The sequence below is a fragment of the Erpetoichthys calabaricus genome, chromosome 14 (genome assembly GCF_900747795.2).
Source record: "Erpetoichthys calabaricus chromosome 14, fErpCal1.3, whole genome shotgun sequence".
Classification (NCBI taxonomy): domain Eukaryota; kingdom Metazoa; phylum Chordata; class Cladistia; order Polypteriformes; family Polypteridae; genus Erpetoichthys; species Erpetoichthys calabaricus.
Window position 1 is genome coordinate 95382863 of NC_041407.2, and position 27191 is coordinate 95410053.

The 27191-nt window shown below is 38.9% G+C and overlaps 1 protein-coding gene across 2 annotated transcripts in view; it reads left to right on the top strand.

Moving 5' to 3' along the window:
• LOC114664716 (zinc finger protein Aiolos-like) overlaps window positions 1–27191 on the top strand; it is a 125710-nt gene that overhangs the window by 65496 nt on the left and 33023 nt on the right. For both annotated transcript variants that reach the window (XM_051918774.1, XM_028818941.2), the window contains exons 5-6: window positions 5367–5534; window positions 10276–10389. In XM_051918774.1, coding sequence (XP_051774734.1) covers window positions 5367–5534; window positions 10276–10389 — 282 coding nt within the window. The remainder of the gene's footprint in view (window positions 1–5366; window positions 5535–10275; window positions 10390–27191) is intronic.

The following is a 27191-nucleotide window of genomic DNA, read 5'->3' on the forward strand; positions in this document are numbered from 1 at the left end:
ATGAGCAACCGCTCATTCTACAGAAAGTCAAACCAGCAGAACCCATGGATTCTCAGAAGAGACACATTACTGAAGGAGTCCAGTCATCGTCTCAGGTCACTGGCTAGCGTCCATGTCTTGCAACCATATAGCAAGACAGGAACCACAAGTACTCTGAAGACTTGAACCTTTGTCCTTTTACAAAAAAATCGGGAGTGCCACACACCCCTTTCCAGTGACCTCATGACCTCCCATGCTGTCCCAATCTTTCTGTTGACTTCACAGGAAGAGTCACCAGAGACATGAATGTCACTGCTGAAGTAAGTAAACCTCTCGACGAGGTCGACACTCTGTCCGCAGACAGACACACTGCTGATGGCTGTGCCTAAGAGGTCATTAAAGGCCTGGATCTTGGTTTTTATCCCAGACACTCGCAAGCCCAGACACTCAGACTTCTCGTTCAGTCTCTCGAGTACCCCGATCAGAGCCTCCATCACAGCATGGTCAGCAAAGTCAGGATCAGTGAATCTTTCTTCACCAACAGATACCGCACAGGCACTGGACCCCAAGACCTTTCCCAACACCCAGTCCATGCAAGCATTGAACAGAGTAGGAGCAAGAACACACCCCTGACGAACCCCTGACAAACCCCAGAATCCACTGCGAAAAGCACAGAGGTTCTGCATCCACTCTGAACAACACTCACAGCACCAGTGTACAGGCTGGCTATGATATCCAGCAACCTTGGGGGATCCTGCAAAATCTCAGGATGTCCCACAGGGCAGCATGATCAAGTCGAATGCTTTACAAAAATCGACAAAGGCTGCAAAGAAACTGCCAATATTTGTGTTTGTGCTCCATGAGAACCCTCATTGCCAGGATGCGGTCGATGATAGTCTTCTTAGGCATAAAACCAGACTGCTCCAGTGACTGGGAGGTGAGCAGGTCATCACGGATCCTATTGAGGATGATCCTAGCAAGGACCTTACCTGGCACTGAGAGCAGTGTTATCCCCCTTTAGGTACCGCAATCCAGGTAACTTATATATATATAGTTATATATATATATATATACAGTGGAACATCGGTTTGCGAGCAACTTGGTTTACGAGTGTTTTGCAAGACGAGCTAAAATTTTTAATAAATTTTGACTTGATAAATGAGCGAGGTCTTGCAATACGAGTAGTATGTATACGCTTTGTCTGCTGAGTGTCATGTGATCACAACTGAGCTGATGGTTCTTCTCTCTCTCTCGCGCTGCGGGATTGTGGGTAATCGTCTCCTATTCTCCGTCTGAGTCAGCGTACCTCACTCATATAGTCAACATCCATACGAGATACTACAGCATTGTGACTGTGTGTGTGTGTGTGTGTGCGCGTGTGTGCTGTGACGTGCGAGTCCCCGTCTTGCACCCCAAAACATGAAGCTGAGTCTCAGTACTTTAGCAACACCAGCTTTATTCAGCTTGAAACAGCAACAGTGCGGTTATTTATTGTAGCGGGATCTGCCACTCTCCTATACACAGACACAGCAGTCAGGCAGGGTCGTGGCCAAGTAATACTGTGCCCTGCGCATTTATAATGTTCCTTGTTCCATGTATCACCCATCGACAGCAGGCGCTTATAGCATGTCCACGATCTTTTCGGATTTGCTTTTATGGCGGACTGCTACAGCGCTGGGAGACTGCGATTGCTTTGGGATGCTCTTCCGCCTGTCGTCCCGTTGGGTGGAATCCCACAAGAGTTTAGAAACTCACTCACACCAGCCATGATTATTTTCAAAGGTAAAGTACAGGTTAATTTGTTTTATGTATTTTTACTTTATATTTTGTATTAATCATTTTTATCTGAATAGTTTTGTGTTGTGGAACGAATCATCTGAGTTTCCATTATTTCTTATGGGGAAATTCACTTTGGTATACGAGTACGAGTGCTTTGGACTGCGAGCACGTTTCCGGAATGTATTATGCTCGCAAACCGAGGTTCCACTGTATATATATATATATACATACATAGGTCTGATTCCAATCTGAAATTTGGGTGGTTACCGACCAGGTAACATGTTTGGTTGGTCAGCCAGCAGGCTGACATCCGCCATGTCCTCCCAGTTGCGAGATTCAGATCATAGACGTTTTATAGTACCTGCCAAATAATACAAAGATTGCACAACACGTGTTTCGCTCTATTTGGGGCTCATGAGGCGTACACACTTTGGCTTCCCTTTGCAGGGATCGAACCTCGGACATCAGCACCAGAGGCAAAGCCTCAGACAACGAACCATGGCGGCTGGTTTGCTTATTTGACAGGGTGTAGATTGGAGTATTACATGCATAGGTCTTATCACAATCTGATATTTGGGTGGTTACCTATAAGCCATATCATTTGAGAACTCAAGACTTGGGCAAGTTTTTGGTAAATGAAATTTAATAAAAGTAAATCTAAAGTATTACATGTAGGAATTAAAAATGTTAGATTGAAATACACAATATGAGGTTTGGAACTTGAAAGTACGCATTATGAGAAGGAGTTAAGAATCATAGTAAACTCTTCAGTTTCTACAACCAAGAGTGTACAGAAATGAATTATAAGGCTAATAAAATGTTAGGTTATATAGCACCTTGATGTGCGACAGAGGTTGTGCTTAAGCTATGTAAGGCACTAGTGAGACCTCATCTGGTGCACTGTAAGCAGTTTTGACACACAAAACAAAACATAGTTTTACATAAAAGGCATAACAGTGCTATAGAAGTTCAGAGCAGATCAGCTGGTAATAGTGTCAATATGTGACATGAGGGAAAATTGGAGTAGTTTAAACATATGGATATCAAGAAGTCACATGATTTAAGTGTTCAGAATTATAAAGTGAGTAAGTTAAATGGATGTAAGCTGTTATTTTAAAACAGGTACTTCAAAAAATTACTGGGGCATTGATGAAAAGTTGCTAAAGGTAAATTTTGCACAAAAGTTAGAAGAGTTGTTTTCACTCAAAGATGCATATACAGTACTCCTATAATACATGACCAAGTTGTGTGGTAGACAATAGGAAAAAACTTAACTCAGTGTTTTTCTCTGGAAATCAGGTGAGCTGAATGGCATTTCCTCTTCAAAATTGTTCTAATGTTCTAAAAACATATAAAATGGACTACAGAGAGCTTAATTCACCTATAAGAGCCAAATCCTTTCAGTTAGTATTAATGTTAAATTTTCCTGTGTTTTGTGACGTTTAGCATAATTTGTCAGCTTCCAGAAAGTACTGTGATGAACTGTATTGAAGGCAGCAATGAAGTCAAGAATTAGTAACTCAGAGCAAGATCCAGCATTATCTGTATAAAGGAAAACATTTACAATGCTGCTTTGAGGCAGTAAACCTAATTAGGATAATTCAAACAGATGGGTATCGATTGAGTTTATTTGACTTAATCAAGTATGAACATAATTTTACTTCTTTAGAGAGAAAAAAGAATATTTTAACTAGCCAAAACAGTACACGCATGTGATGATTTCAAATAGCCAAAACAGTACACCACATGAATTGGTCCTCATTATGACAGAATTAATTACCCCTACCCATCATTTTCCAGAAATAAGCAAAAATGATCTAGAAAAACTGGACATATAAACATGCATTTTAAAGTGAGCTCACAACCAGAATCAGTTTTTCTTGTTTTTAGCTGAAAATTTTGGGGTATACTTGCTGTATAAATAAAGAAATGTTTGTAGTTCATAACAGACTAACAACATCCTTTAATGAGTAAAAGTCATGTCTTTTTTTCTCCATTTATCCTACTCTCTTACTGCCCCATTCTGTTATTGCCTGCTAAAAACCCTAAATCAACCATCTTGAACATTCCTCTCTGCCTATGGCTTGAAAATTGTGATTATGTTTTCACTACAAATCTGAATTGACCTAATTCAATTCTTATCTCAGACATGACATTCAAAATCCACATGGTATCCAATAACTTTTTGAGATTACAAACAGGCTACTTTTGTATATGGTTTTATTTTTGATCACCCATTCCCTGTCTGACTTTAAACAGTCAAATCTGATATATGCACAGGGGAAGTGGCTTGATTACATCATTTTTGCACACCATGTGACATGTTAAGACAAACATGGCAGACAATGTGAACAGTCAGTAGTACGTTAAGGAAACAACATTTTTAAAGCACAGATATTTAGCCATTGGGAGTCATCAAAGCAACTAACAATACAGTCACACCACTTTTGACTTACGTTGCATATCCAAATTCTTCTTTGAGTGGAAGTGGTGTACATCACAGCAGAAAATGCTAAATATGTAATGCCATAGCTGTTCTGTGCTGACTCACAAAATTTTGAAAACAAACTATGCATCTAAAACATAGAAAATTGAAAAGTATCAGCAGAATAAACATACAGGGATCGATGTTCACACCTTGCATATATTATAATTCCCAACGTGTGTATAGCACATACATTTCACATAAGCTGAATATATATACAATACTCACATCTAGATCAAGTAATGCAAATACCATAGACTTTGGATCGAATTCTTTTTACCAACTCCAATTCAGGCACTGAGAGCTGGTAGTGTAAATGTGACCTGTGACTCCAGGGTTCAACAATGGAAGAATGCATTTTACTTATTAAAAAAGTCCAAAATGCTTCTTGGTTTCTGCTTGTGGTTCAGCTTGTTGGCAAGAACAATTATTTTCTATATCAGCTGTGGTTTCCTATCAGTTCCAAATTAAATGCACACACCCAAAAAAAAAGCATGTTTAGCACTCTGTCCAAGGTGAGAGTTCAGTTTTATGTTATAGAATACAATTAGATCTTTTTTTTCTTCACACATCATTTTTAATACAAGTCCAGCTCAGTCAGTTATATTTCTCTATTTAGAAGTGGCAAAAACCACAGTTTAGCAAGTACAGGAGGGCCATTGAGCCTATACTAAACCCCAATAATATTATTTAGTGTTTCTGCTTCAAATAAACCTGGGTAACACCAATAAGTGAAACCATACAGCATGAAGGACTTGTTTGCACAAAGATTATGTTAAAATAATTTGAAATTTACCGAGTGCTATAGAAGAGAAAATGGGTATTTGTCATCATTTTACCTTTAGAAAGACAAAGCTTCACAGTAGTGTATAGACATGAGAATTATTTAGGAATTGGTACAGGTCTGTCAGCCTGGCATAGGTTGGTAGTGTCTGGTCTTTTCTGTGAGTACAACCCATCTTGACTTGAAGAACAGTAAATCACAAACTTCTGTTGGCTGTCCTATGTGCATCTGCTACACATATGAAGACATGATGGAGTTCTGTACCTTTAATGCCTATACTACACAGATGTGGGATGTGTGGGTTTTGCTTCTAACATTCCCTTTTTCTAAAATTTTTAGGTGAGCGCCCATTTCACTGCAATCAATGTGGAGCTTCTTTTACTCAGAAGGGTAACCTCCTTCGCCACATCAAGCTGCACTCTGGAGAAAAACCTTTCAAATGCCATTTATGCAGCTATGCATGTCGCAGAAGAGATGCACTTAGTGGTCACCTCCGCACTCACTCAGGTAATGGTCACAGAGGCATTCTAAAATCCAGTTAAAATACACAAATGCACAAAACTAGCAGCACTGCAAATTAGATCAAGAATTGTGTGAATGAAGCATGAGTGAAATCGCATAGAGCCCCAGGAATACCACACTCTGCAAAGTCATCTTTGTCATAGCCTGCTTATAGGTGATGCATGCAGTGTCTTAAACAGATAATGTGTTTTTATTTCTGGTTAAAGGTTTGCTCTTCTTTTTGTGGCTGGAAACTGCCAATGTGGTTTCTTGCAGGTTCCCTTACATAATGTCTGACAATGCTTTTCTGTATCCTGCTTTGAAATTGTGTGTCTGTGTTCTGTCTATGCCAGATGGAGGTTCCAAATCTCCGTGTACAGCTGCCCAGTTGAGTCAGCAGGACTGTTATGAATCAGCACACTCATATATCGCTTAAACATTTTTTTATGGTACTCAGTGATATCTTGTAGAAAAGAAGGTAAAAATACCATAATACAACTGGTTCAAGTTAATTGAAAAGGGGACGTGGTCATCTAAGTAAAGGCAGAAGTACAGTTTTGATAACAATCATTTTTTTAATTCAGTTTCTGTATAAAATTGATTGAACATTTCAAGTCTGTTATTCAAAATTGGTGTTGCAATGACAATAATTTGAACACACATTTTTGCGTTTAAATGATATATAAATGACATACTCTGGCTTTGGATGTATGTCAACAACTCCAGTTTGTTTCCACTACATTTCCTTTTCTCTTAGAAAGTGTTTTAGGGAAAATGTGCAACCGATGACTGCATTTACAAAAAAATCTAAATGGCCTCAACCTAAAGGAAGTGCATCTTATTTAAATTTCCAGTTCAGTAATATATTTTTTCTGAGTATCATGCACAGCATTAGCCAAAATATTTTGAGCAAATTTATTGCAAATGAGCTACAGTTTTTTTGTATGATTATGAAAATAAAAGTGTGAGTATTTAGGGCTCTACTAGTGCTGTTAAAAGTGTCACTACTACCGACAAAGCAGGTGGTGATCCAGTCATTGTTAATTAATACTAGCAGCATGACTAAAAATGAAGTCACCTGTGGAGAAATAATTTTGCTTTCTTTTCATGAAACACAATCTAAATTTCATAAGAACCCACCCCCTTGCTCAGCTGTATAATGGTACAAGTAGTTTGTGGAGCAGTGATCCATATGCTAGGGTACGGCACAGGTAATCCAACCCTGACTAATGTGCTAAACATGTGTGTCAGGACATTTCTCAAGAGTCTGTGTCAAAATCAACTACTACAGCTTATAAGAACCTTAAATGTTTTATTTGTAAGTTATTTGCAGAGTGTTGTCTAACCCTGCATATGCTGTACTTAAGCTAACCCTACATATAGTGTATTTAAGTTATGTGGTTTAGTAAATGACTTATATGCAGTTGAAAACTGTGCACCTTATTTATAAATAGAAAATAAGAGCAGTTTCTCTCAAGGACAGGCCATTCAACCCAGCATCACTTTTTTTGTTATTTGCATTATTATCAAATTCTAAGCTCATATATTGCAAAAATACTGCAAGCTTTGGAGTAATAGCGGCATAATTAAAACCTCCTAACAACAAACCAACAATGAGCTGAAGTTATTTTCATCTGTGACAACTCTAATAGCTTTTAGAAAGGCCTTTAACTCACTGTAGCTGTAATGAATAGTGTACAAGGAGTAGACTTTTTATCAGGTCATTAATTTCTAATTACCTTGTGTAATTGCAATAGTCTGAATTTCAGAGTCCCCCAAGATGCAATTTTCAAGTATATTGCTACATGAATTTTTACATTTTGCATGGTTCTATGTGTGAAGAATTATATTTTAAAATTTATGAAATGTACTCTTGATCAACTTCCATTTTTACCACAGCTGTTGATTGAAGAAGTGATTATTAAGCAGAGGTAGGCAGTTCAGGTGCTGAAAGAGAAGGGCAGCAGTGACAGAAGTGTTTCCTTCAAAGCAATTTTTTAATTTAATGTCAAGCTTATTGCTAATTTAATTCCCCATTGCATTACATGGCTACCTCTATATGTTTGTTTTTCATCTTGGAATTAATGATGTGTCTTGTACTTCTGTTTAAAACATACTGCTGCCATGTCTTTTACTTCACAAGACTATATTCATTTTTTGTTTTGCTTTATATTAATGAAGTTCCACGTATAAGTTTAAATTCTTTACAGTTAACATTAACATCGAGGAACCCAATATTGAATGTTCCTTTACCCTGCTTATCTAGTTCAAGATCACAGGAAGCTTGGATAAGAAACTAGCCTGCCTCATAAATCAATTACCTATGTGTTATAAATAACAAGGAAGCCAACAGCTCATTTGCCTAATTGTTGCCAGTTTCACCTTTATGTGTGCTTATCATTAAGTAACTGCTTTCAATATAATATTTAGATATTGTGGTTGGAGAACTGAGGTGTTCTAAATCTCACCTATTGTTTTGATTTTCCCAAACAAGTAAAATATAAACTGGAATTTCTGACACAGCAATGTAATATTAGGTACAAAGAGCATACTATCTAATTAACTGTCTTGTACCATTAACCAAAAGAATTGATTTTGTAATTAAAAAATTGTTTCAACCTGTAGCCACCTCACAACCCCATCTTTTGAAAGTGAAAATGACATCTACCTTAATTAGTCCCTTCACAGAACTTGTTATTTTAGTCATATTTATCATGTTTGGGTTAAACTCTATACAAAAAGTATTTAACCCAATGTGCTCTTCTGTTTACTATCGATTTTTGAGTAATGACTACTCCAGTAGAACTTGAGAGCTCTTCTCTGTACAGCTAATAGTGCAGCTATTGTATGTAGTTTTTGCAATGTACAGTATTGGCTAGAATTGCACAAAACTATAAAAGTATTAATGAAAAGTTTAGTGTGAGCATAACATCTTTTGATTTATATTTAACATTTGGAAATAAAGTTTATTTAAAATACTCCTGCTGTCAAATGCTACAGAAATACACTTGTGCCTTTCTGGTTGGTAGTGGTGTATATATAAGTTAACTAAGTGTTAATTCTAGATGTCACCATTATTTCTATTGTTTAAATCAGAAATGGGTATATGTAGCACAGTATCTAAGAAGAAATTGTAAATCTTGCTGCTCAGCATTATGCAAATCAGTATTTTTTTTTAATTTTTGGAAGCAATGTGGTGCTTTCTAGTCTTTCACCTACCATGTTTTGCATTGATGTTCAGAGTTATTTATAAATAAACAAATGTTCTGCAGGTAACATTTGGGTGCATTGGTTAGCTCTGCTGCACCATTGTCCTTGGATCTGACCCAGTGACTTTCTGCTTTATACAGTCTCCCCGGTTTCCTCACTTATTCTGTAGATATGCATGATGTGTTATACTGGGCTTGTATAAGTGTAAGTGTAACTGTATGTGCTGCTTCCCTTATAGAATTGATCTGTTTGTTATGCCTGATATGTTCAGCATAGCATGACCTTCTGAAGTCAAAATGGGTTAAACATGACTGGATATCTGCTCTTTTATGAAATGAAATGCTGACTATGCTTGCAAAAATGTTTTATTTTATCATCCAGTTTAAACAGAAGCAGAGACAAGTAAGTTTTGGACCTAGCCAGAAGATGTAGAATCAGAAACACACTGTTAAACTGTTCACGTGCAGCACACATTTGCATCAGTAGACAGTGGTCAAGATAAAGATGTTTATCTGCTGGAAATAGATTAAGCAATACATCTGAAGTGTAGCTAGTAGCGAGGGAAGCTGGACTTCTGCCATTTTTGTTTAGTGTATTAATATCTCTGAAGCAATATATTTGTATAGAGTGAGAATTTGCTGCTTAAGGCACATCAGATATCAATAGCACTAACACCCATGAAAGTGAGGCCATTTATAGGTGAGTGCAAATAGAAATGCGTCCTTGAGTCATTTCTTAAGTAAAATGAGAAAAGAACCCAAAAAAACTCACTTAATGCTTCTTTTAAAAAGTGCATTGTTATCAGTAAGATAACTTTTAGTTTGGCTATCTCTAATCAGCATACAAAGCACAATACAATGAGCACAGAATATCATGTTTTTTGCTCAGTATAGAAATCTAATTTTAGGTGAAAACAGGCCAGTGTTCACAAGTTCATACGTTATTTTTTTTAATCAAAGTGTATTTGAGGCAATGTTTTCCAGTCAGGAGTATAAGAATTGCTTTGTGTGATAGTCATATCCCCTGAAATGAAGCATGAACATTTAACCATCAGAATTAAGCATTTGAAAAGCAAAATGATATGCTGAAAAGTTTAAATTTACCATTTAATTGGCTGAACAATTTTAATACAGCATTAACAAATTATTAAGTGAGATGAATGTAACCACATTGCAGTTTATTATGTCTTTGATATATTTTATACTAATAGTTGAGAATTATAACCAATTTAAGGTCCTAAAGTTGTTTTCTGGTCCAATTCAATCCTGAGTGTTTCATTGAAAGTAAGGAATGAGTGCCTGAATGCAAAAGTTATGCTGTTCTGTATTTTGATTATGTTCTTGTTGGAGTTGTCAGCTGCGTCAAATCACAGAAAATTGGGCTTTGGCTTAAAGCTTTAAAAAGAAACATGGTATAAGAAAATGCTGTAGAAGACAGACAGCTAGCATCCTTCATTTTCAGAGCTGACAGAAAATTGACTATTGGAAGTACTTTAAATGTGTCCATTAATGGATTTTCTGCCTTTATTTTATTACAGTGGAAAAGCCATACAAATGTAATTATTGTGGGCGAAGCTACAAACAGCGTAGCTCTCTGGAGGAACACAAGGAGCGGTGCCATATTTATATGCAAAACAAGGGCCTGGAAGTGGGTAAGGTTATATAGTCCACTGTCTCTTGCCAGACAGTGTTGTTTATTTAAAACTTCACCTCTTCTGATGACTAAGGACGTACTGTAGCCTATTCTGTAGATTTGTTAAGATAAAGGTAATCTTTCGAAATCGAATCTTTGCTTTTCGAAACTTAACAGAAGAGTTAAAAAAAACTTGCATGTGTGTTTTTTTTCTATTCTTTGTGCATGCATGCTTACACAATAGAAAAAAAATTTTTTAAAAGTGATATTCAGTAATTAAAAGTTGAGTAAAAATGTGCTAATCCTCTCAGCTAATTGGTTAATAAAAAGTTAATCAGTTAACAAAAACAGAATTTAAATATTGTATATAGTATAGGTACAAGTAGTATATGCAGGTAAAAGACAGTTAAAAAAAAGTATATATGCGCTGTTTCCATTTTGGAGGTGTTCCTGTGCCAGTACTCATGTTCTCAGTGGTGTGTGCAAGTCACGACCGATCTTTCACCTAAGAAAATGAAAGTATACAACTACTTTAGTCAATACTCACTATATTGTACTTCTTGAGAACACTACGAAGACCACTGACTGTACACATTAATATTTGAGGAATTTCAAATTGTCTCTACAATAATGGATGAAGGTGCTCTTCCAATAACTGCAGTGTGGCCTTGCTTCTGATAATGTTCTTTTCTAAAAACTAAAACCTTTAGTTTTTGCTTTGTGCAGTGTGTAAATTTAAAACAAATCTTGACACGTTGATTACTGCTTTTTATGTGATGAAAAAGAGGCATTAAAAAGTCACAGTTTTCTTTCATGTAATGTATGCCAATACACTTAATTTATGTATATGCCTCTTTAATATGACTTTTGGTAGTTTTAAATGTTTTTGCAATTTCATTCTGTTAATTATTCTTTGGACATGAAGTAGCATGCAAATATGCATTTCATTATCCTACTAATAACCTACAAAGACTTAAATGACCTTGCGCCAAACTACATCAGTGACCTTCTCCATCACTATGTGCCTGTCCGCCCATTAAGGTCCTCTGATTCTGGCAATCTTGTTGTGCCCCACACTAATCTACACTCCATGGGTGACAGGGCCTTCAGCTGTAAGCGCCCAGACTCTGGAATGATCTACCGAAACTAATCAGGTCAGCTGACTCCATGAATTCTTTTAAAAAAACAACTCAAAACTCATCTGTTCAGGAAGGCTTTTAGCTCTACTTGACTTTATTACCCTTCTCTCAGTTTACCTTTATGTCAAGATGCTCATGTAACCTATGTGTGTGTGTGTGTGCAAGACCATCAATTATGTTGTCAGTTAGGCTTTTTCTCTGAATTTACTGTCTTAATCTTCTTTATTTATTTATCTGGTTTGTACAATGCAATATACTGTATACCCTGCTGTTCTATTGTAAACTCTGTGAAGTGCCTTGAGCATGGGAAAGGTGCTATATAAATAAAATGTATTATTATTATGCAACAGTGCATGTGACAAACCTAAATAAATTTCTTTTAACTATCCAGTTTTAACCAATTAATCTTGAATTAAATTTTATGAAGTTTATTGATATATTATATACATGGTTCTTAATATTTAAAAGTATGACCACATGAGGAACTATTATCAGAAGTGAAAAAATACTTTTTACAACTTGTTTTGTATTGAAATGCCTGAAGTAATCTCGGGCACTCTGGCAGCTGTTATATATTGCCCATTTTTAAATACAGTGGTTGATTCAAAAGTGTCTCTAAAATGACAAAAAATCGAGAATGCTTCCTCTTCATTAAAATTGTGTTAAATCAAGCAGCAGTAGGAAAAGGAACTTCAAACTATTGTTTAAAATGCCGCTGGATCATTATCTTCAAAGATTTGTAAGAATTAGAAAATGTATTATTTAAAGAAGAAAAGAACATAAGTTAGGTCTTTAAATGTATTGTCTGGTAAAAAATTTTTAATTGCGAAAATGCAACATTTAAAATAAAATGTTCCAACGGTTTGCAGTAGATTTGTCTTGCCTTTTTCATCTGACTAGATCTATTAATGTCAGTGTAATCAAGGAGCAGATTATTCTAATGTTATTTGTCTAGTGAATGGCATTTATCAGAAACATATTCAACTATAGTACCCATGATAAAGGTCTTGTAAAATCTTGTCTCATCTCTCCCATGAGCTATGTTTATATCAGCTCTTCCTTCCTTTGAGATAACTTTGAACCACAATAGTTTACTGGACTAAAGCTGTACATTTGTAGTCATTTTCAGGCAGCACTGTACATGATGTACGAGGCACCTAAAAATGTGTAATGTGCACTGAATATTGCTCTAAATATATAATGTTTTAGGTGTTCTAAATACATAATCACCTTCTACTTTGTTTTCAGTAGCTTTTTTATTCTTGCCATACATGTGTCATCAGTGATTTTATTTTATGTTTTACTTATTTGTGTGTGTGGCATTTGTCCTAGGTAATAGAGTGGACCTACAGCTTAAATTTATTTTGTTATAGTTTTTAAATCATGTGTATAATATACCATAGCATTCATAACATTCTAGCAGGCAGACAGCAGAAAATGGTTTTAATATTTGTTTGCTTTATACACTAAACCACAAAATATTCCTTTAATTTCAATTTTTATGTATATGTTTAAGCAAAGGTCATATTTTATTCATATTTCACTTCAAACTATGTGCTTCATTAACTTGTCATTCAGAAACTAGGCTGAGGAAAACCACAGCGTGATATGTACTGGATGTTAGGGCTAGCTGTGATAGTTTTTTTTTATAATTTGGCGGCATCATTAATCCTAGATTTAGTTTTACCATAAACGGACAGCTTGGTATCTGAGAAACTGCTCAGTTTGCATGGCAGTTTCTGGCAGACCATGACCTATTTTCCCACATGCATTGAAACTTAAATAAAATGTTTTCTGTTTAATACATTCTGCTACATTCTAAGTTCTACTACTATAATGTAGCATTGAAGGAAGAAAATGTAACATACTGAGAAAGGACTTATTACTTGTACAGTATTACTTGTAAAGCACAGCATTCACTATTCAAAAGCTAAAAAGGTAATGTCAATGTCAATTTATTTATATAGCACATTTAAAACAACATAGGAATGCTGTGGCCAAAGTGCTTTACAATAAAAGAAGAAAAAACATACAATTAACATAAATAACATAAATAGAAATAAAATAAATGAACATACATAAAATAAATAATAAATAGAGGTAAGATTACATAATCACAATGAGGAAACCATCAGTATTACTGAAGGTCACGGAAAGCGAGTGAATAGAAATGAGTCTTTAATCTTGTTTTGAACAGTTGAATTGTTGACGACTCCTTTATGTAATGAGGTAAAGAGTTCCACAGGCAAGGAGCAGCAGTTTAAACTGATTGGCATTTGGAGAACCTTTCAGATATTCAGTGAAGTGTTAGTCTTCTCACTTTTCATGGAGCAGGTCCATCAGCCAAATAAAATACTGCTACCGTTTCTTTAAAGGAAATGCAGTTGTTAAAAGAAAATTTAGTAGTTGTGACATGTAGGGTAATGGTTGCAATTAGCCAAAGTACACCTAGATGTCATTCAGATCATTTACAAACCATTTAAACTGAAAAGAGCTGGACTTCTGTTCAATGGCTATAGAAATTATGATACCACTGGACATTTTCACATTTGTTGCACTGCCATATGGAACCTCAAAGAATTTAATTGTAATTCTTGCCGTCAACATAAAAACAACTCTAATGTTCAATTGAAGACAATATTCAAATCCTTGTTAGATAATAAACATATAACACAAAATTAATTATTGTAAACAACTTCAATGGTCTCAAATACAACTATTTTTTGCAGAACTCATATCACTGAATGGAGTCTAATATTGTCAGTGTGATGAAAACTACCTATTTTTCTTAATACTCAAAAAGCCCCATCATGAAGAAAAAAAAATCTAAGGAAACCATGTAAAGGCATGAGAAAGGACTTCAAGCCCACTTTCTATATTAAATTCATCCTTTAAAGGTAAAAAGGAGAAGAAGCCAGTAAGATTAGAATTAGTTATTTTCTTATTAAGAAGTTAATTCTATAGTATTTACCAAATTACAGCACAATACAGATGAAAGATGCCACAGAAAGAGTTCAATATAATTAATAATCATGAAGTTATGGACAGATTAAACCAAAATAAAAACATGCTCAAATTCAAAAGTGCATATTGAATGACTTTTATAAACATGACAAATCCAAAAAAGATTTTCAAAACAGCAGTCCAAAACATAAGAGTAGGCACAATAACTACAGATTACAGTATCTCAACAATAGGGTGTCTTTGAAAAAGAGGACTTTGGAAAATACTTTTTAGGTGATCATCACAGAAGAATTACATTCACCGATTCACCCAGCAATAAATTCCTGTCAAAACACTAAAACATGTGGAAGTTAAAGTATGTTCAAAGATTTGGTTATTGGTATATTTGAGGCATACAAATTCTTGAGATGCATAATTTAGGGGGGAAGATGACATAAAATTTCCAGATCAATGAAAAATCTCCAAAGTACATTTTAGTCAGTTATTAAAGAAAGGAGAACATCCATAACAGAATCCTTTTCAGGCTGGTTATTCCCATATCTATCTCCTAGATCTTGACTACCAGTTAATAAAATGAATATAGCTGGTGTAATCAGCTTTGTTAATGCATAGTGTTCCCCCAGCTGTCAAATGGTGGTCCACATTTAGACCTGTAATATCTACCTGACTTGGAATAATAAAATACTCAGACCTAAAAATGCAACTCTTGTTTTTTGCAATCGGTAAGATGGAGGAAATTCAGTGCCTGATTTTGAGTTGTTGTGCTAGGCTTTGACTTTGTCCCCCTTAGGACTAATAACCCTGCATAACCTCACCTCCTTGGATTTTCATCGAGTGCATTTACAGTACATGTCCTTGCAAAACTATGATAAACACAGCGAATCATGATAATATTCCTATTTTTATTAAATGCCTGTAGTCCTTTGTGTGCTTTGAAGTAAACCAATGATTTGTTGTGTGAACACTGGCCTGTGCATCACCCAATCACACTATTTCAACATATCTATAGCAAATAATAATAATTAATAATTCTTTACATTTATAGCTAGTTTAACACTAAAGTGACAATTTATTGATAGGTTTCTGTTGGCTGTGTGATTGAGCCCTGCAAAGGAGTAGCATACCAGTATGTTTGCTTCTTACCATACACACAGTGATGCTTGGATAATATTCACTATACTCAGGTATTTTACTTCAGTTAAATAGTTAAATAAGTATAATGTTAGGTTGCTTGCTACTTTAACAGGTAATCAGACTACTTAATGCACGTTACGTACACGTTACTTAACACACTTCCCTACTATACCCAAAATGTTTCTGCTGAGCCTAGCACTGTATGGTCAGCTCATCGACATAAATGTAGCATCCATCCATCCATCCATTGTCTCCCGCTTATCCGAGGTCGGGTCGCGGGGGCAGCAGCTTGAGCAGAGATGCCCAGACTTCCCTCTCCCCGGCCACTTCTTCTAGCTCTTCCGGGAGAATCCCAAGGCGTTCCCAGGCCAGTCGAGAGACATAGTCCCTCCAGCGTGTCCTGGGTCTTCCCCGGGGCCTCCTCCCGGTTGGACGTGCCCGGAACACCTCACCAGGGAGGCGTCCAGGAGGCATCCTGATCAGATGCCCGAGCCACCTCATCTGACTCCTCTCGATGCGGAGGAGCAGCGGCTCTACTCTGAGCCCCTCCCGGATGACTGAGCTTCTCACCCTATCTTTAAGGGAAAGCCCAGACACCCTGCGGAGGAAACTCATTTCAGCCGCTTGTATTCGCGATCTCGTTCTTTCGGTCACTACCCATAGCTCATGACCATAGGTGAGGGTAGGAACATAGATCGACTGGTAAATTGAGAGCTTCGCCTTGCGGCTCAGCTCCTTTTTCACCACGACAGACCGATGCAATGCCCGCATTACTGCGGATGCCGCACCGATCCGCCTGCCGATCTCACGCTCCATTCTTCCCTCACTCGTGAACAAGACCCCGAGATACTTGAACTCCTCCACTTGGGGCAGGATCTCGCTACCAACCCTGAGAGGGCACTCCACCCTTTTCCGGCTGAGGACCATGGTCTCGGATTTGGAGGTGCTGATTCTCATCCCAGCCGCTTCACACTTGGCTGCGAACCGATCCAGAGAGAGCTGAAGATCACGGCCTGATGAAGCAAACAGGACAACATCATCTGCAAAAAGCAGTGACCCAATCCTGAGCCCACCAAACTGGACCCTCTCAACACCCTGGCTGCGCCTAGAAATTCTGTCCATAAAAGATATGAACAGAATCGGTGACAAAGGGCAGCCCTGGCGGAGTCCAACTCTCACTGGAAACGGGTTCGACTTACTGCCGGCAATGCGGACCAAGCTCTGGCACCGATCGTACAGGGACTGAACAGCCCTTATCAGGGGGGCCGGTACCCCATACTCTCGGAGTACCCCCCACAGGATTCCCCGAGGGACACGGTCGAATGCCTTTTCTAAGTCCACAAAACACATGTAGACTGGTTGGGCAAACTCCCATGCACCCTCCAGGACCCTGCTAAGGGTATAGAGCTGGTCCACTGTTCCGCGACCAGGACGAAAACCACACTGTTCCTCCTGAATCCGAGGCTCGACTATCCGACGGACCCTCCTCTCCAGGACCCCTGAATAGACTTTTCCAGGGAGGCTGAGGAGTGTGATCCCTCTGTAGTTGGAACACACCCTCCGATCCCCCTTCTTAAAGAGGGGGACCACCACCCCGGTCTGCCAATCCAGAGGCACTGTCCCTGATGTCCATGCGATGTTGCAGAGGCGTGTCAGCCAAGACAGTCCTACAACATCCAGAGCCTTGAGGAACTCCGGGCGTATCTCATCCACCCCCGGGGCCCTACCACCAAGGAGTTTTTTGACCACCTCGGTGACCTCAGTCCCAGAGATGGGGGAGCCCACCTCTGAGTCCCCAGGCTCTGCTTCCTCATTGGAAGGCATGTTAATGGGATTGAGGAGGTCTTCGAAGTATTCCCCCCACCGACCCACAACATCCCGAGTCGAGGTCAGCAGCGCACCATCACCACCATATACAGTGTTGACACTGCACTGCTTCCCCTTCCTGAGACGCCGGATGGTGGACCAGAATCTCCTCGAAGCCGTCCGAAAGTCATTCTCCATGGCCTCCCCAAACTCCTCCCACGCCCGAGTTTTTGCCTCAGCAACCACCAAAGCCGCTTTCCGCTTGGCCTGCCGGTACCTATCAGCTGCCTCCGGGGTTCCACAGGACAAAAGGGTCCTGTAGGACTCCTTCTTCAGCTTGACGGCATCCTTCACCGCTGGTGTCCACCAGCGGGTTCGGGGATTGCCGCCACGACAGGCACCGACCACCTTATGGCCACAGCTCTGGTCAGCTGCCTCAACAATAGAGGCACGGAACATGGCCCATTCGGACTCAATGTCCCCCACCTCCCTCGGGATGTGGTCGAAGTTCTGCCGGAGGTGGGAGTTGAAGCTACTTCTGACAGGGGGCTCTGCCAGACGTTCCCAGCAGACCCTCACAACACGTTTGGGCCTACCACGCCTGACCGGCATCCTCCCCCACCATCGAAGCCAACTCACCACCAGGTGGTGATCAGTTGACAGCTCCGCCCCTCTCTTCACCCGAGTGTCCAAGACATGTGGCCGCAAGTCCGACGACACGACCACAAAATCGATCATCGAACTGAGGCCTAGGGTGTCCTGGTGCCAAGTGCACATATGAACACCCCTATGCTTGAACATGGTGTTCGTTATGGACAATCCGTGACGAGCACAGAAGTCCAATAACAAAACACCGCTCGGGTTCAGATCAGGGGGGCCATTCCTCCCAATCACGCCCTTCCAGGTCTCATTGTCATTGCCCACGTGAGCATTGAAGTCTCCCAGCAGAACGAGGGAGTCCCCAGAAGGTATGCCCTCTAGCACCCCCTCCAGGGACTCCAAAAAGGGTGGGTACTCCGAACTGCTGTTCGGTGCATACGCACAAACAACAGTTAGGACCCGTCCCCCCACCCGAAGGCGAAGGGAGGCTACCCTCTCGTCCACCGGGGTAAACCCCAATGTACAGGCTCCAAGTTGGGGGGCAATAAGTATACCCACACCTGCTCGGCACCTCTCACCGGGGGCAACTCCAGAGTGGTAGAGAGTCCAGCCCCTCTCAAGGAGATTGGTTCCAGAGTCCAAGCTGTGCGTCGAGGTGAGTCCAACTATATCTAGCCGGAACCTCTCAACTTCGCGCACTAGCTCAGGCTCCTTCCCCTTCAGAGAGGTGACATTCCACGTCCCAAGAGCCAGTTTCTGTAGCCGAGGATCGGACCGCCAAGGTCCCCCGCCTTCGGCCACCACCCAACTCACACTGCACCCGACCTCCTTGGCCCCTCCCATAGGTGGTGAGCCCATGGGAGGGGGGACCCACGTTGCCTCTTTGGGCTGTGCCCGGCCGAGCCCCATGGGTGCAGGCCCGGCCACCAGGCGCTCGCCATCGAGCCCCACCTCCAGGCCTGGCTCCAGAGTGGGGCCCCGGTGACCCGCGTCCGGGCAAGGGAAAACGCCGTCCAAAATTGTTTTTCTTCATAGGAGGTTTGTTTAACCGCTCTTTGTCTCATCCCTCACCTAGGACCAGTTTGCCTTGGGTGGCCCTACCAGGGGCATAAAGCCCCGGACAACAGAGCTCCTAGGATCATTGGGACACGCAAACCCCTCCACCACGATAAGGTGACGGTTAAAGGAGGGGCATAAATGTAGCAATTTCTGAAAAATTTGTAAAGATTATTTCATCCAGGAGAAGGAATAATGAGATTACCCAAGCATTTTCCTAGAAGATTTATCTTTGTGGATGCTACTACCATCTTCTACTTATAGCTGCTGGAAGAATGTGTGAAGCTAAAACATGCACCGGCTAACAGAGAGTACAATACGCATGTGTAGACTACAAAATCCTTAACTTTATCCCGGTTAACGGTTTACATGGCCATATGATTGGATTAGTCCTGGAGAAATCTACCTGTGGTAACCTGGTTTCTCCGAAACAAATACTGTATTTCCAGTGCATACAATACTTTGTGATGGTCCTGAACAACTACCTTCTGCTTTTTGCATTTTTTTATAATGTTTATTATTGTCAATATCCTCTTTTCAACTCAAATACACCTCCTGTTGTGCCTCACTTACCTACCATTTACTCACCTTCATTGAAAACAGCTTGAACAAATGTCAATAACTGCAAAGACTATAGTATATCAGAGTCCTGTTGGAAAACCTCTGGCTCAAACTCTTTCAAACTCTGAAAGTTTTACTTTTTCAACCTTCTTTTCTTTAGCTCATGGAGGCTAGAATAAATGGGTCATCTATCCTTCAGTATCTCCAAATACCAAGACTAAATAAATTACATTTTAGTATTGAATATTGAGGGGGCCAATACTTTGCTTGAAGAGGTGTGAGGCATTGGGTTAGGATCTGTTGGTTCTTTATCTGTTTTCTTCCCTTTGTTTTCTGCATTATCAGTGTTGCATGTCGTTTACTTTTTGTGATATTTTGAAGTCCAGGGACCTTGTTTATAAAAACATGCATACAGTGAACTGAACACTGAATGTACAATTATTTTGTAAAATTTCTCATGAAAGATTTATAAAATATTTAGATGCAAAAGTAATTTTTTGTAAATACTTCCCAAACTTGGCCTGCTTATAAATCATAAATTTATGTGCACATGAATGAGCATTCTATCTCCACCTAGAAAATTCTCTCTAGTGCCATATAAAGCCAATAAATCTCATATAATGTCATATAATTGTGTCACCTAAATTTTCAAATGAGATAAATCATTCTGATGGCGCTGGTAAAGGCCAGAGCAGATATTTTATTTGCTACCTTAAATTGTAAGGTTAGTGGAAAATCAAAGTATACTACTTTGCAGGATGTGACAATGGTGACCAAGAGTACAGGTGACCAAAATAAAGCAAGTAACCAAAATCTGAGTTTGAGATAGTTCTTTCTGCAAGATACATGTTGCAAGGAACCTAATCACAGGAAGAACTTGAACCTCCACTAGAATAGAGTAATTGTGTACAGTGATCCATAAGGGTGGATCCTCACAGCTGATAACAGCTGCTATGCTACTAGTCATCATTAACTAAATGATATCTTGAAACAATTGACATAAATAGTGGACATTTTGCTATAAAATATGGGAAAATCAGCATAACACATATTAGCATTTCATATGTTTTTATTTAAATGGTCAGTATTTTAATGTCATTCTTATTTTTCTTGTCCAATTTTGGTTGTCTCATTTTTTCCTTAGACATTAGGCTTTTCATACTTTATGTTACCTAAACTTAATAGGGTTGAGGACATTCATGAATTGAACTGAGAATGAGTGGTAAACTCTAATTCAGTTCCTGGATCTGAAATTGGAATTCATATTGCAACCAGCTCCAAGGAAACAGAAATGGATTTACATTAGAAAGGAAACAGAAACAAAATTCACTAAATTCTATGAGATTCTTTGACTTGTCAAGCATTCTAGATCAAACATAATCAAATTTAATAACATTAAACAAATAAAAATATTCAGTTGTAATGTATGTATTGCATATTGTGGAAGTCAGGAACAATTTTCAACTGATTTTCATTTCTTAATAAAGAAAATTTGAATGTTTTATTTGAAATTTTCAGAGCAATTTTTATTAACTTTTATTTGAAGATGAAAGGATGACTTTTGTGCAATAAAAATAATGTGAAATACATGAATGACATGACATGAATTTTTCAATAAAAATGACCAGTTATTGTGTTTTAGAATTTGAGGGATCACGCATTACAATATAGCAGCAAGGCAATACACATTACCATCACTTTGTATGGTAGCATACATTTGTATGTGTCAGACTGCTTTTTCTCAATTTTTATGTAATCCTTTACTGGTAGAAGCAATATTGTCAAATCCACTTGTTGGCACTGTTTTCTACTAGTGTCTTGTTTCTATTGTTATACCACTCACTTCTCATTTCTGTTGAATTTGCTGTATTCAAACTATTCCTCATACATAAATACCAACAGAAAACATCCTTTAACATTTCATGCCATTCATTTTTGGAAATATGTACATCACTATAGATATTCATTAAATTAAATTCAGCTTACTGAAATTCCATTTAAATTGCAATGCATAATCCTGTAGGTATATTTGAAATTACAATTTTAATTCCTCAGCAAATTTGGAATTTATGAGTTCATTATTGATTTTTTTTAGCTTATTTTTTAGTTGCTTTTATTTAATTCTTATATCATCATTAGTAAGTCTCATGTTGTGCACAGGGATATTTGGCAGTATACTATATACAGGTATGTAAATTTTCATGTAAGATCAAATCCACAGTGTTTAAGATCACATTGTTTGCATAGCCCTTTTTGGACGGGATTAGGATTACAACAGAGAGTTGGGTAAAGTCATTTTTACCAGAGAACTTCTGTAATTCTAGTCCTGTGCATTCACTTTCTGTAAAAAGTCTGTAAAAATAACCCAAGGATAAAGTCCCGTGCAAACTGACGTCAATAAAATTCCAGCCTTTGAGCTATTTAAAAGGGAATAAAGTACCAGAGGTCCTCTGGTTATAATTACTTTACTTGGTCCCTGAAGTAGACAAAAGAACTATAGGTGTACTTCTTATTGCGTATGCTTATTAATTGGGGGTGTTACAACCCCTCAGAGGTCCATCAACATGCTGATACAGACAATTTATATTGAAAGCGAGTGGATGCAGGGCCACTCCCTTTGGAGGTGCAAATGAACACATTGTTCTTATTAATTTTGTTGTTCCTTTGTTAAAGTGACAATGACAATAAAGATCTATCTATCTAAATAAGGGTTGCTAATTTGGTCTGAACTAATGGTATGCATACATTAACTAAAGGGAAATGCCAATACACTGCAAGGTAAATTACTTGCTATACACCACCTGCTGGTATAAAAACTAATCCCACCCAAGTAGAGCTTATGATTGTCCTATAAATGAGACCCCATCTTCCTTATTTATCTTAAAGGAAATTATTTTTTTGTAAGAAAGCACAAGAAAAGATTGCTGGAAGAAAGGATTCCTGCAAAAGAGTGTGGTGATAAATTTGTGCAGGAAAACTGATTGCACTGACAAATGCATACAGGTACTGACCACTTTGAGGTTAGTTGTATTTACTGGAAACATAATAATATGATTTAAATGTTTTTATAGCATAGCAAAACCTATAAAGAGAAGTATAAGGAGAAACATAATATATATAACACAAATGAAGAGGAACCACAAACGTATGTAAATAAAAGGGTACCTGCATTCTGCAGTCCTTTGCAATAAGTCTAAAACTGTAAAACTTGCAAGAAATGATTAAGATGGCCATTTATTGGTTTGGACATAGGGGTGGGTGGTATGCCCAGAAATACACTGTCAGGTTGCAAATAAAAGTTCATATGGTTTCTGTAGATGCAGGCATAAAGTATTTGTATATACTTTTCTAACTGAAATGTGTTTCTCTAACAAATAACGAGTGTATTAATAACTAATTGTAACCACAGGTTCACCTCTATATGTGAAAATTCTAGTTAATGATCTGATACTCAATTGGATTCAATAGCTAGTATTTTCCATCCATCCATTATCCAACCCGAATAGCTGGTAATACCTTAATGGTGTAGGCTCATTTATTACACAAAGTTAACATACAAATCCAAACACCAAGACATTACCTTTAAGATACAGTATTAATGCACTGACACAAAGCACATTTCCTGTTTTTTTATTCTTAAAAGAATAATCTCACGTATTACACACAGATCAACAATTAGGGAACATGTAAAGACAGTACTTTTAAAGCATTAATATACAAATGTAACACATTTGTCACATTTGCCTGCGGTGGGCTGACGCCCTGCCTGGGATTTATTCCTGCCTTGCGCCCTGTGTTGGCTGTGATTGGCTCCAGCAGACTCCCGTGACCCTGTGTTAGGATATAGCGGGTTAGATAATGACTGACTGACTGATGTTACATTTGCAGTTTCTTTTCATGGTATAGGATGCTTTAGATTTCGAAGTATTCATAAGGTCTTCAAAAGCAGGAGGGATGTCATCACAAGAAACAAAATATAAAGGTCATAAAATTTTAACATGCAAGGGGTTCATCATTTTTATAAGTTCACTGAGTTAAATTCCTGAACTGTTCTCCACAGAAACTGGGATAAAAAAAGCAGCCCATTAGCTGCATTCATTTGTTGCTGTGCACATTTTTCCCTACATGTCTTTGTCACCTTTTTCTTTTGTCAGCGTCCTTTTGTCCCATGCACTTGTGTGAGGTGCTGTTGTGCTTAATCCAGGAAATTGTTGTGTTGTGTCTGTTTTGTCTGTTCCTGTCTTTTCTTTTATTTATGTCAATGTTAATATTGTTAATTATGTGTTGTGGCACCCGGCCGGGGTTCATGCCCGGCTGGGACGCCCAGGAAGACAGGAGGAGGGTTCATTTCTCCTCCAGACCGCGAGGGGGCGTCCGCCCTGGTTGTGTTGAGGGCCACGGGTACAGGGCTTGGAAGCCCAACCCTGTAGCGGCCCGTGGCCACCGCCAGGGGGCGTCCCCATGCCTGATGGACCCTGGACCCCAGCACTTCCTGGTGTGGCGGAAGTGCTGGGGGGAAGAAGAGAGAACACCCGGAGTGCATCCGGGGAGACAGCCGGCATTTCCGCCACACTGGGGCGTGTCGGGTGGAAGATTGCCGGTGCACACCTGGAGCACATCCGGGTATGAATAAAAGGGGCCGCCTCCCTTCATTTGAGGCTGGAGTCGGGTGGAAGAGGACGAGGTCTGGAAGGAGAGAGATGGAGGCGGTCTGAAGGAAAGGCGTTCTGAAGGAAAGGCGTTGTGGTATTGGCGTTGGAATTTGGGGGAGTCTGTGGGTTGTGTGGCACAAGACTTTGTAAATATTTGTATAATAAACGTGTGTTGGGTGACAAAACGATGTCTGCCTGTCTGTGTCTGGGCTGTTCCCCACAGTGTATAATTTTGTGTTTTTAAATTTGACCTATATTTGAAGACTACCTGCGTTACGTTCCATGTGTTTTTTGGGGGGTCCCCAAGAAGCACGGTCACCTGCCAAGCACCTAAGGAACTGCCCTCCTCCTGAAAAATCTGGAGGGTCTGCCACAGTTCCTGGTGGTTCTTTGTGAATGTGCTCTGGTGTTGGTGAGTTCATTTTTCTGTTCTTATTGGGAATTATTGGATTTTCAACCCATTTGCTCAGTTTTTTGACCTTTGCCTGGATTTCTGAATTGAGGCTTTGTTCAACTTGGATTGCCTTTGCTTTTGCCTTCTCTGCTAAGCTGAGCTTGTATTTGTTACAGAACATTATGTTAAAAATATATTTCTTACTCTATACAGATTCTGCATTTGCCCTTATTACTATGTGGGGTCTAACAGTGACATTCTAGTGAGCATTTTTAGAGATGCTTTTGAAACTTATTGGGACTTATGTGCTTTGGGACTCCTAGTTCATGATAGGTGCAGCCTCCATATATTATTCATGGGTGTATATACCAATTTATCATAAAGAGCTGATTGAAAAAGGTTTATTTCAACTAAAGGAGTTACAGTCTTCAAAGAGTAAGATAGGAGACACTATGTTAATCACAAGAGTAATTGCCCCCACCCCATTACAAACCCATGTTTTATGAATAAGTGGCAAAATAAAAGGCAGTTGATAAAATTTAACATCAGATATTGGTACATTTTCCAAAGCCATGTGGAATGCTTATAGACCAAATGGTACCAGAAAATGTTCTTCACATTCTCAGTGCTTGGTGGTGTACTTCATACAAGTAACACTATACATCTTTCTGAAAACACTATTAATGCCATGATGTGTGGTATATAACATCCATTGAAGACTTGAGAAGATGGAAGAAACCATGAATGTATGTAAGTGCAGAATAAACTGGGAGGGACAGCCTGCTACAGATCTGGCAGTGGATTAAGTTTACACAAAGACAAATTAAATTGTTGGTCACCAGTGGTTCACATCCATATTGATACATCTTAAAAGTTTTTGTGAAAGAAGCATCAGCAGAAATTGCCTTGTGAAAATGTACAAACTAGGTTGAGACTTATCATAAGACTTATGCACTCACTTCAACCAGAGGTACTTCTATCAAATACCCAGATGCTATAAGGGAATGTAAATTATGTCAGATTTTAAGTTATTTTCTCTTTATTGTATATAATTTTAAAGGCATCATTTTAGTTTTATCTTTGTAGGATAAAAACACCATTTTAAAAATTAAGCATTCCATATCAGTGTTTCCACTATCATTTAAATTAGTGTTCAGACTTCTAATCTTAATTACCCTTTCAATAATCCATAAGCACTGAAGGCTTGTCCTGAAGCGAATTAAATTAGTTTATTAAATCACTGTGGATTTTTTAAGGGTGGGGGCAGTAACCGATTTGTCCATGATGTTTGGTTGCTGAGATTTTAGCAAAAAACATGTAGCAAATTGTTCAGAATATAAATCTGGCTTTGCTTTTTGGCAGTAACATGATCCTCCCTAGCCCCCAAATCAAATGCATTCCAGCAATTCTCACATTCTTTCAGTAATTTAATATACCGGGTGTCCCAAAAACAATATCGGAGTTTTAAAGAGCTGTAGCTTGGCGCCCATTCATCACAGACTGCAGAGCAACCTAGTGGCGTCTTGAGGAATTAACCTAGTTTCATTTCGTTACCGGTAGATGGTGCTAGTGCTTATCAAAAAGCTAACAGTGTGTTGTTTCGATTAGTTACGTTTGCAGTTATGGCTGTGCCACAACAAAAAGCATTTTGCGTTTGCGAATTCGCCAGAACTCAATCGGTTGTTACTGTGCAGGGTATTTCGTCAAAAATATGGGCTGACCCTCCGAATGACAATAACATCTGTCGATGGTACCGGCAATTTTGTGATACTGGGTGTATCTGCAAAGGTAAAAGCACCAGGTGACCTCGAACTTCCTCCTCTGCTGAGAATGTTGCCTGAATGCAAACTGCGTTCACTCAGAGCCCATCGAAATCAGTTCGACGAGCAAGTCATGAGTTACAGATACCCAAGTCAAGTGTATGGAGAATTCTGTGATGCCGTTTGGTTATGAAACCGTATCGTCTGCAGTTGGTTCAGGCCCTTAGACGAGGGGATAAAACGCGTCGAGTTGAGTTTTCAACTTTCATCCACCAAAATTTGGAGACCAGTGAAGATTTTTGTTCCTTGATTATCTTCAGTGATGAGGCCACATTTCACATTAGTGGGAAGGTAAATCATCATAATGTACGAATTTGGGGTGACGAAAACCCTCATGCAGTTATTGAACATGAACAAGATTCCCCCAAGACGTAACATTTTTTGCGCGATTTCCAAGTCGAAAGTTTGCGGTCCTTACTTTTTTGAAGGAAGCACAGTAACAGGGGCTGAGTACCGGCAAATGCTGCAACATTGGCTGTTTCCTCAATTGGAAGATCAAGATCCAGCCAATTTCATTTTTCAACAGGATGGGGCACCACCTCATTGGTCTCTTCCAATGTGGCATTTCCTAAATGAGACCTATTCCCAATGTTGGATAGGAAGATCTGGAAATCAAGATTTGTCACTCCACCATTGGCCTCCAAGATCTCCAGATATCACCCCATGTGACTTTTTCCTTTGGGGATACGTCAAAG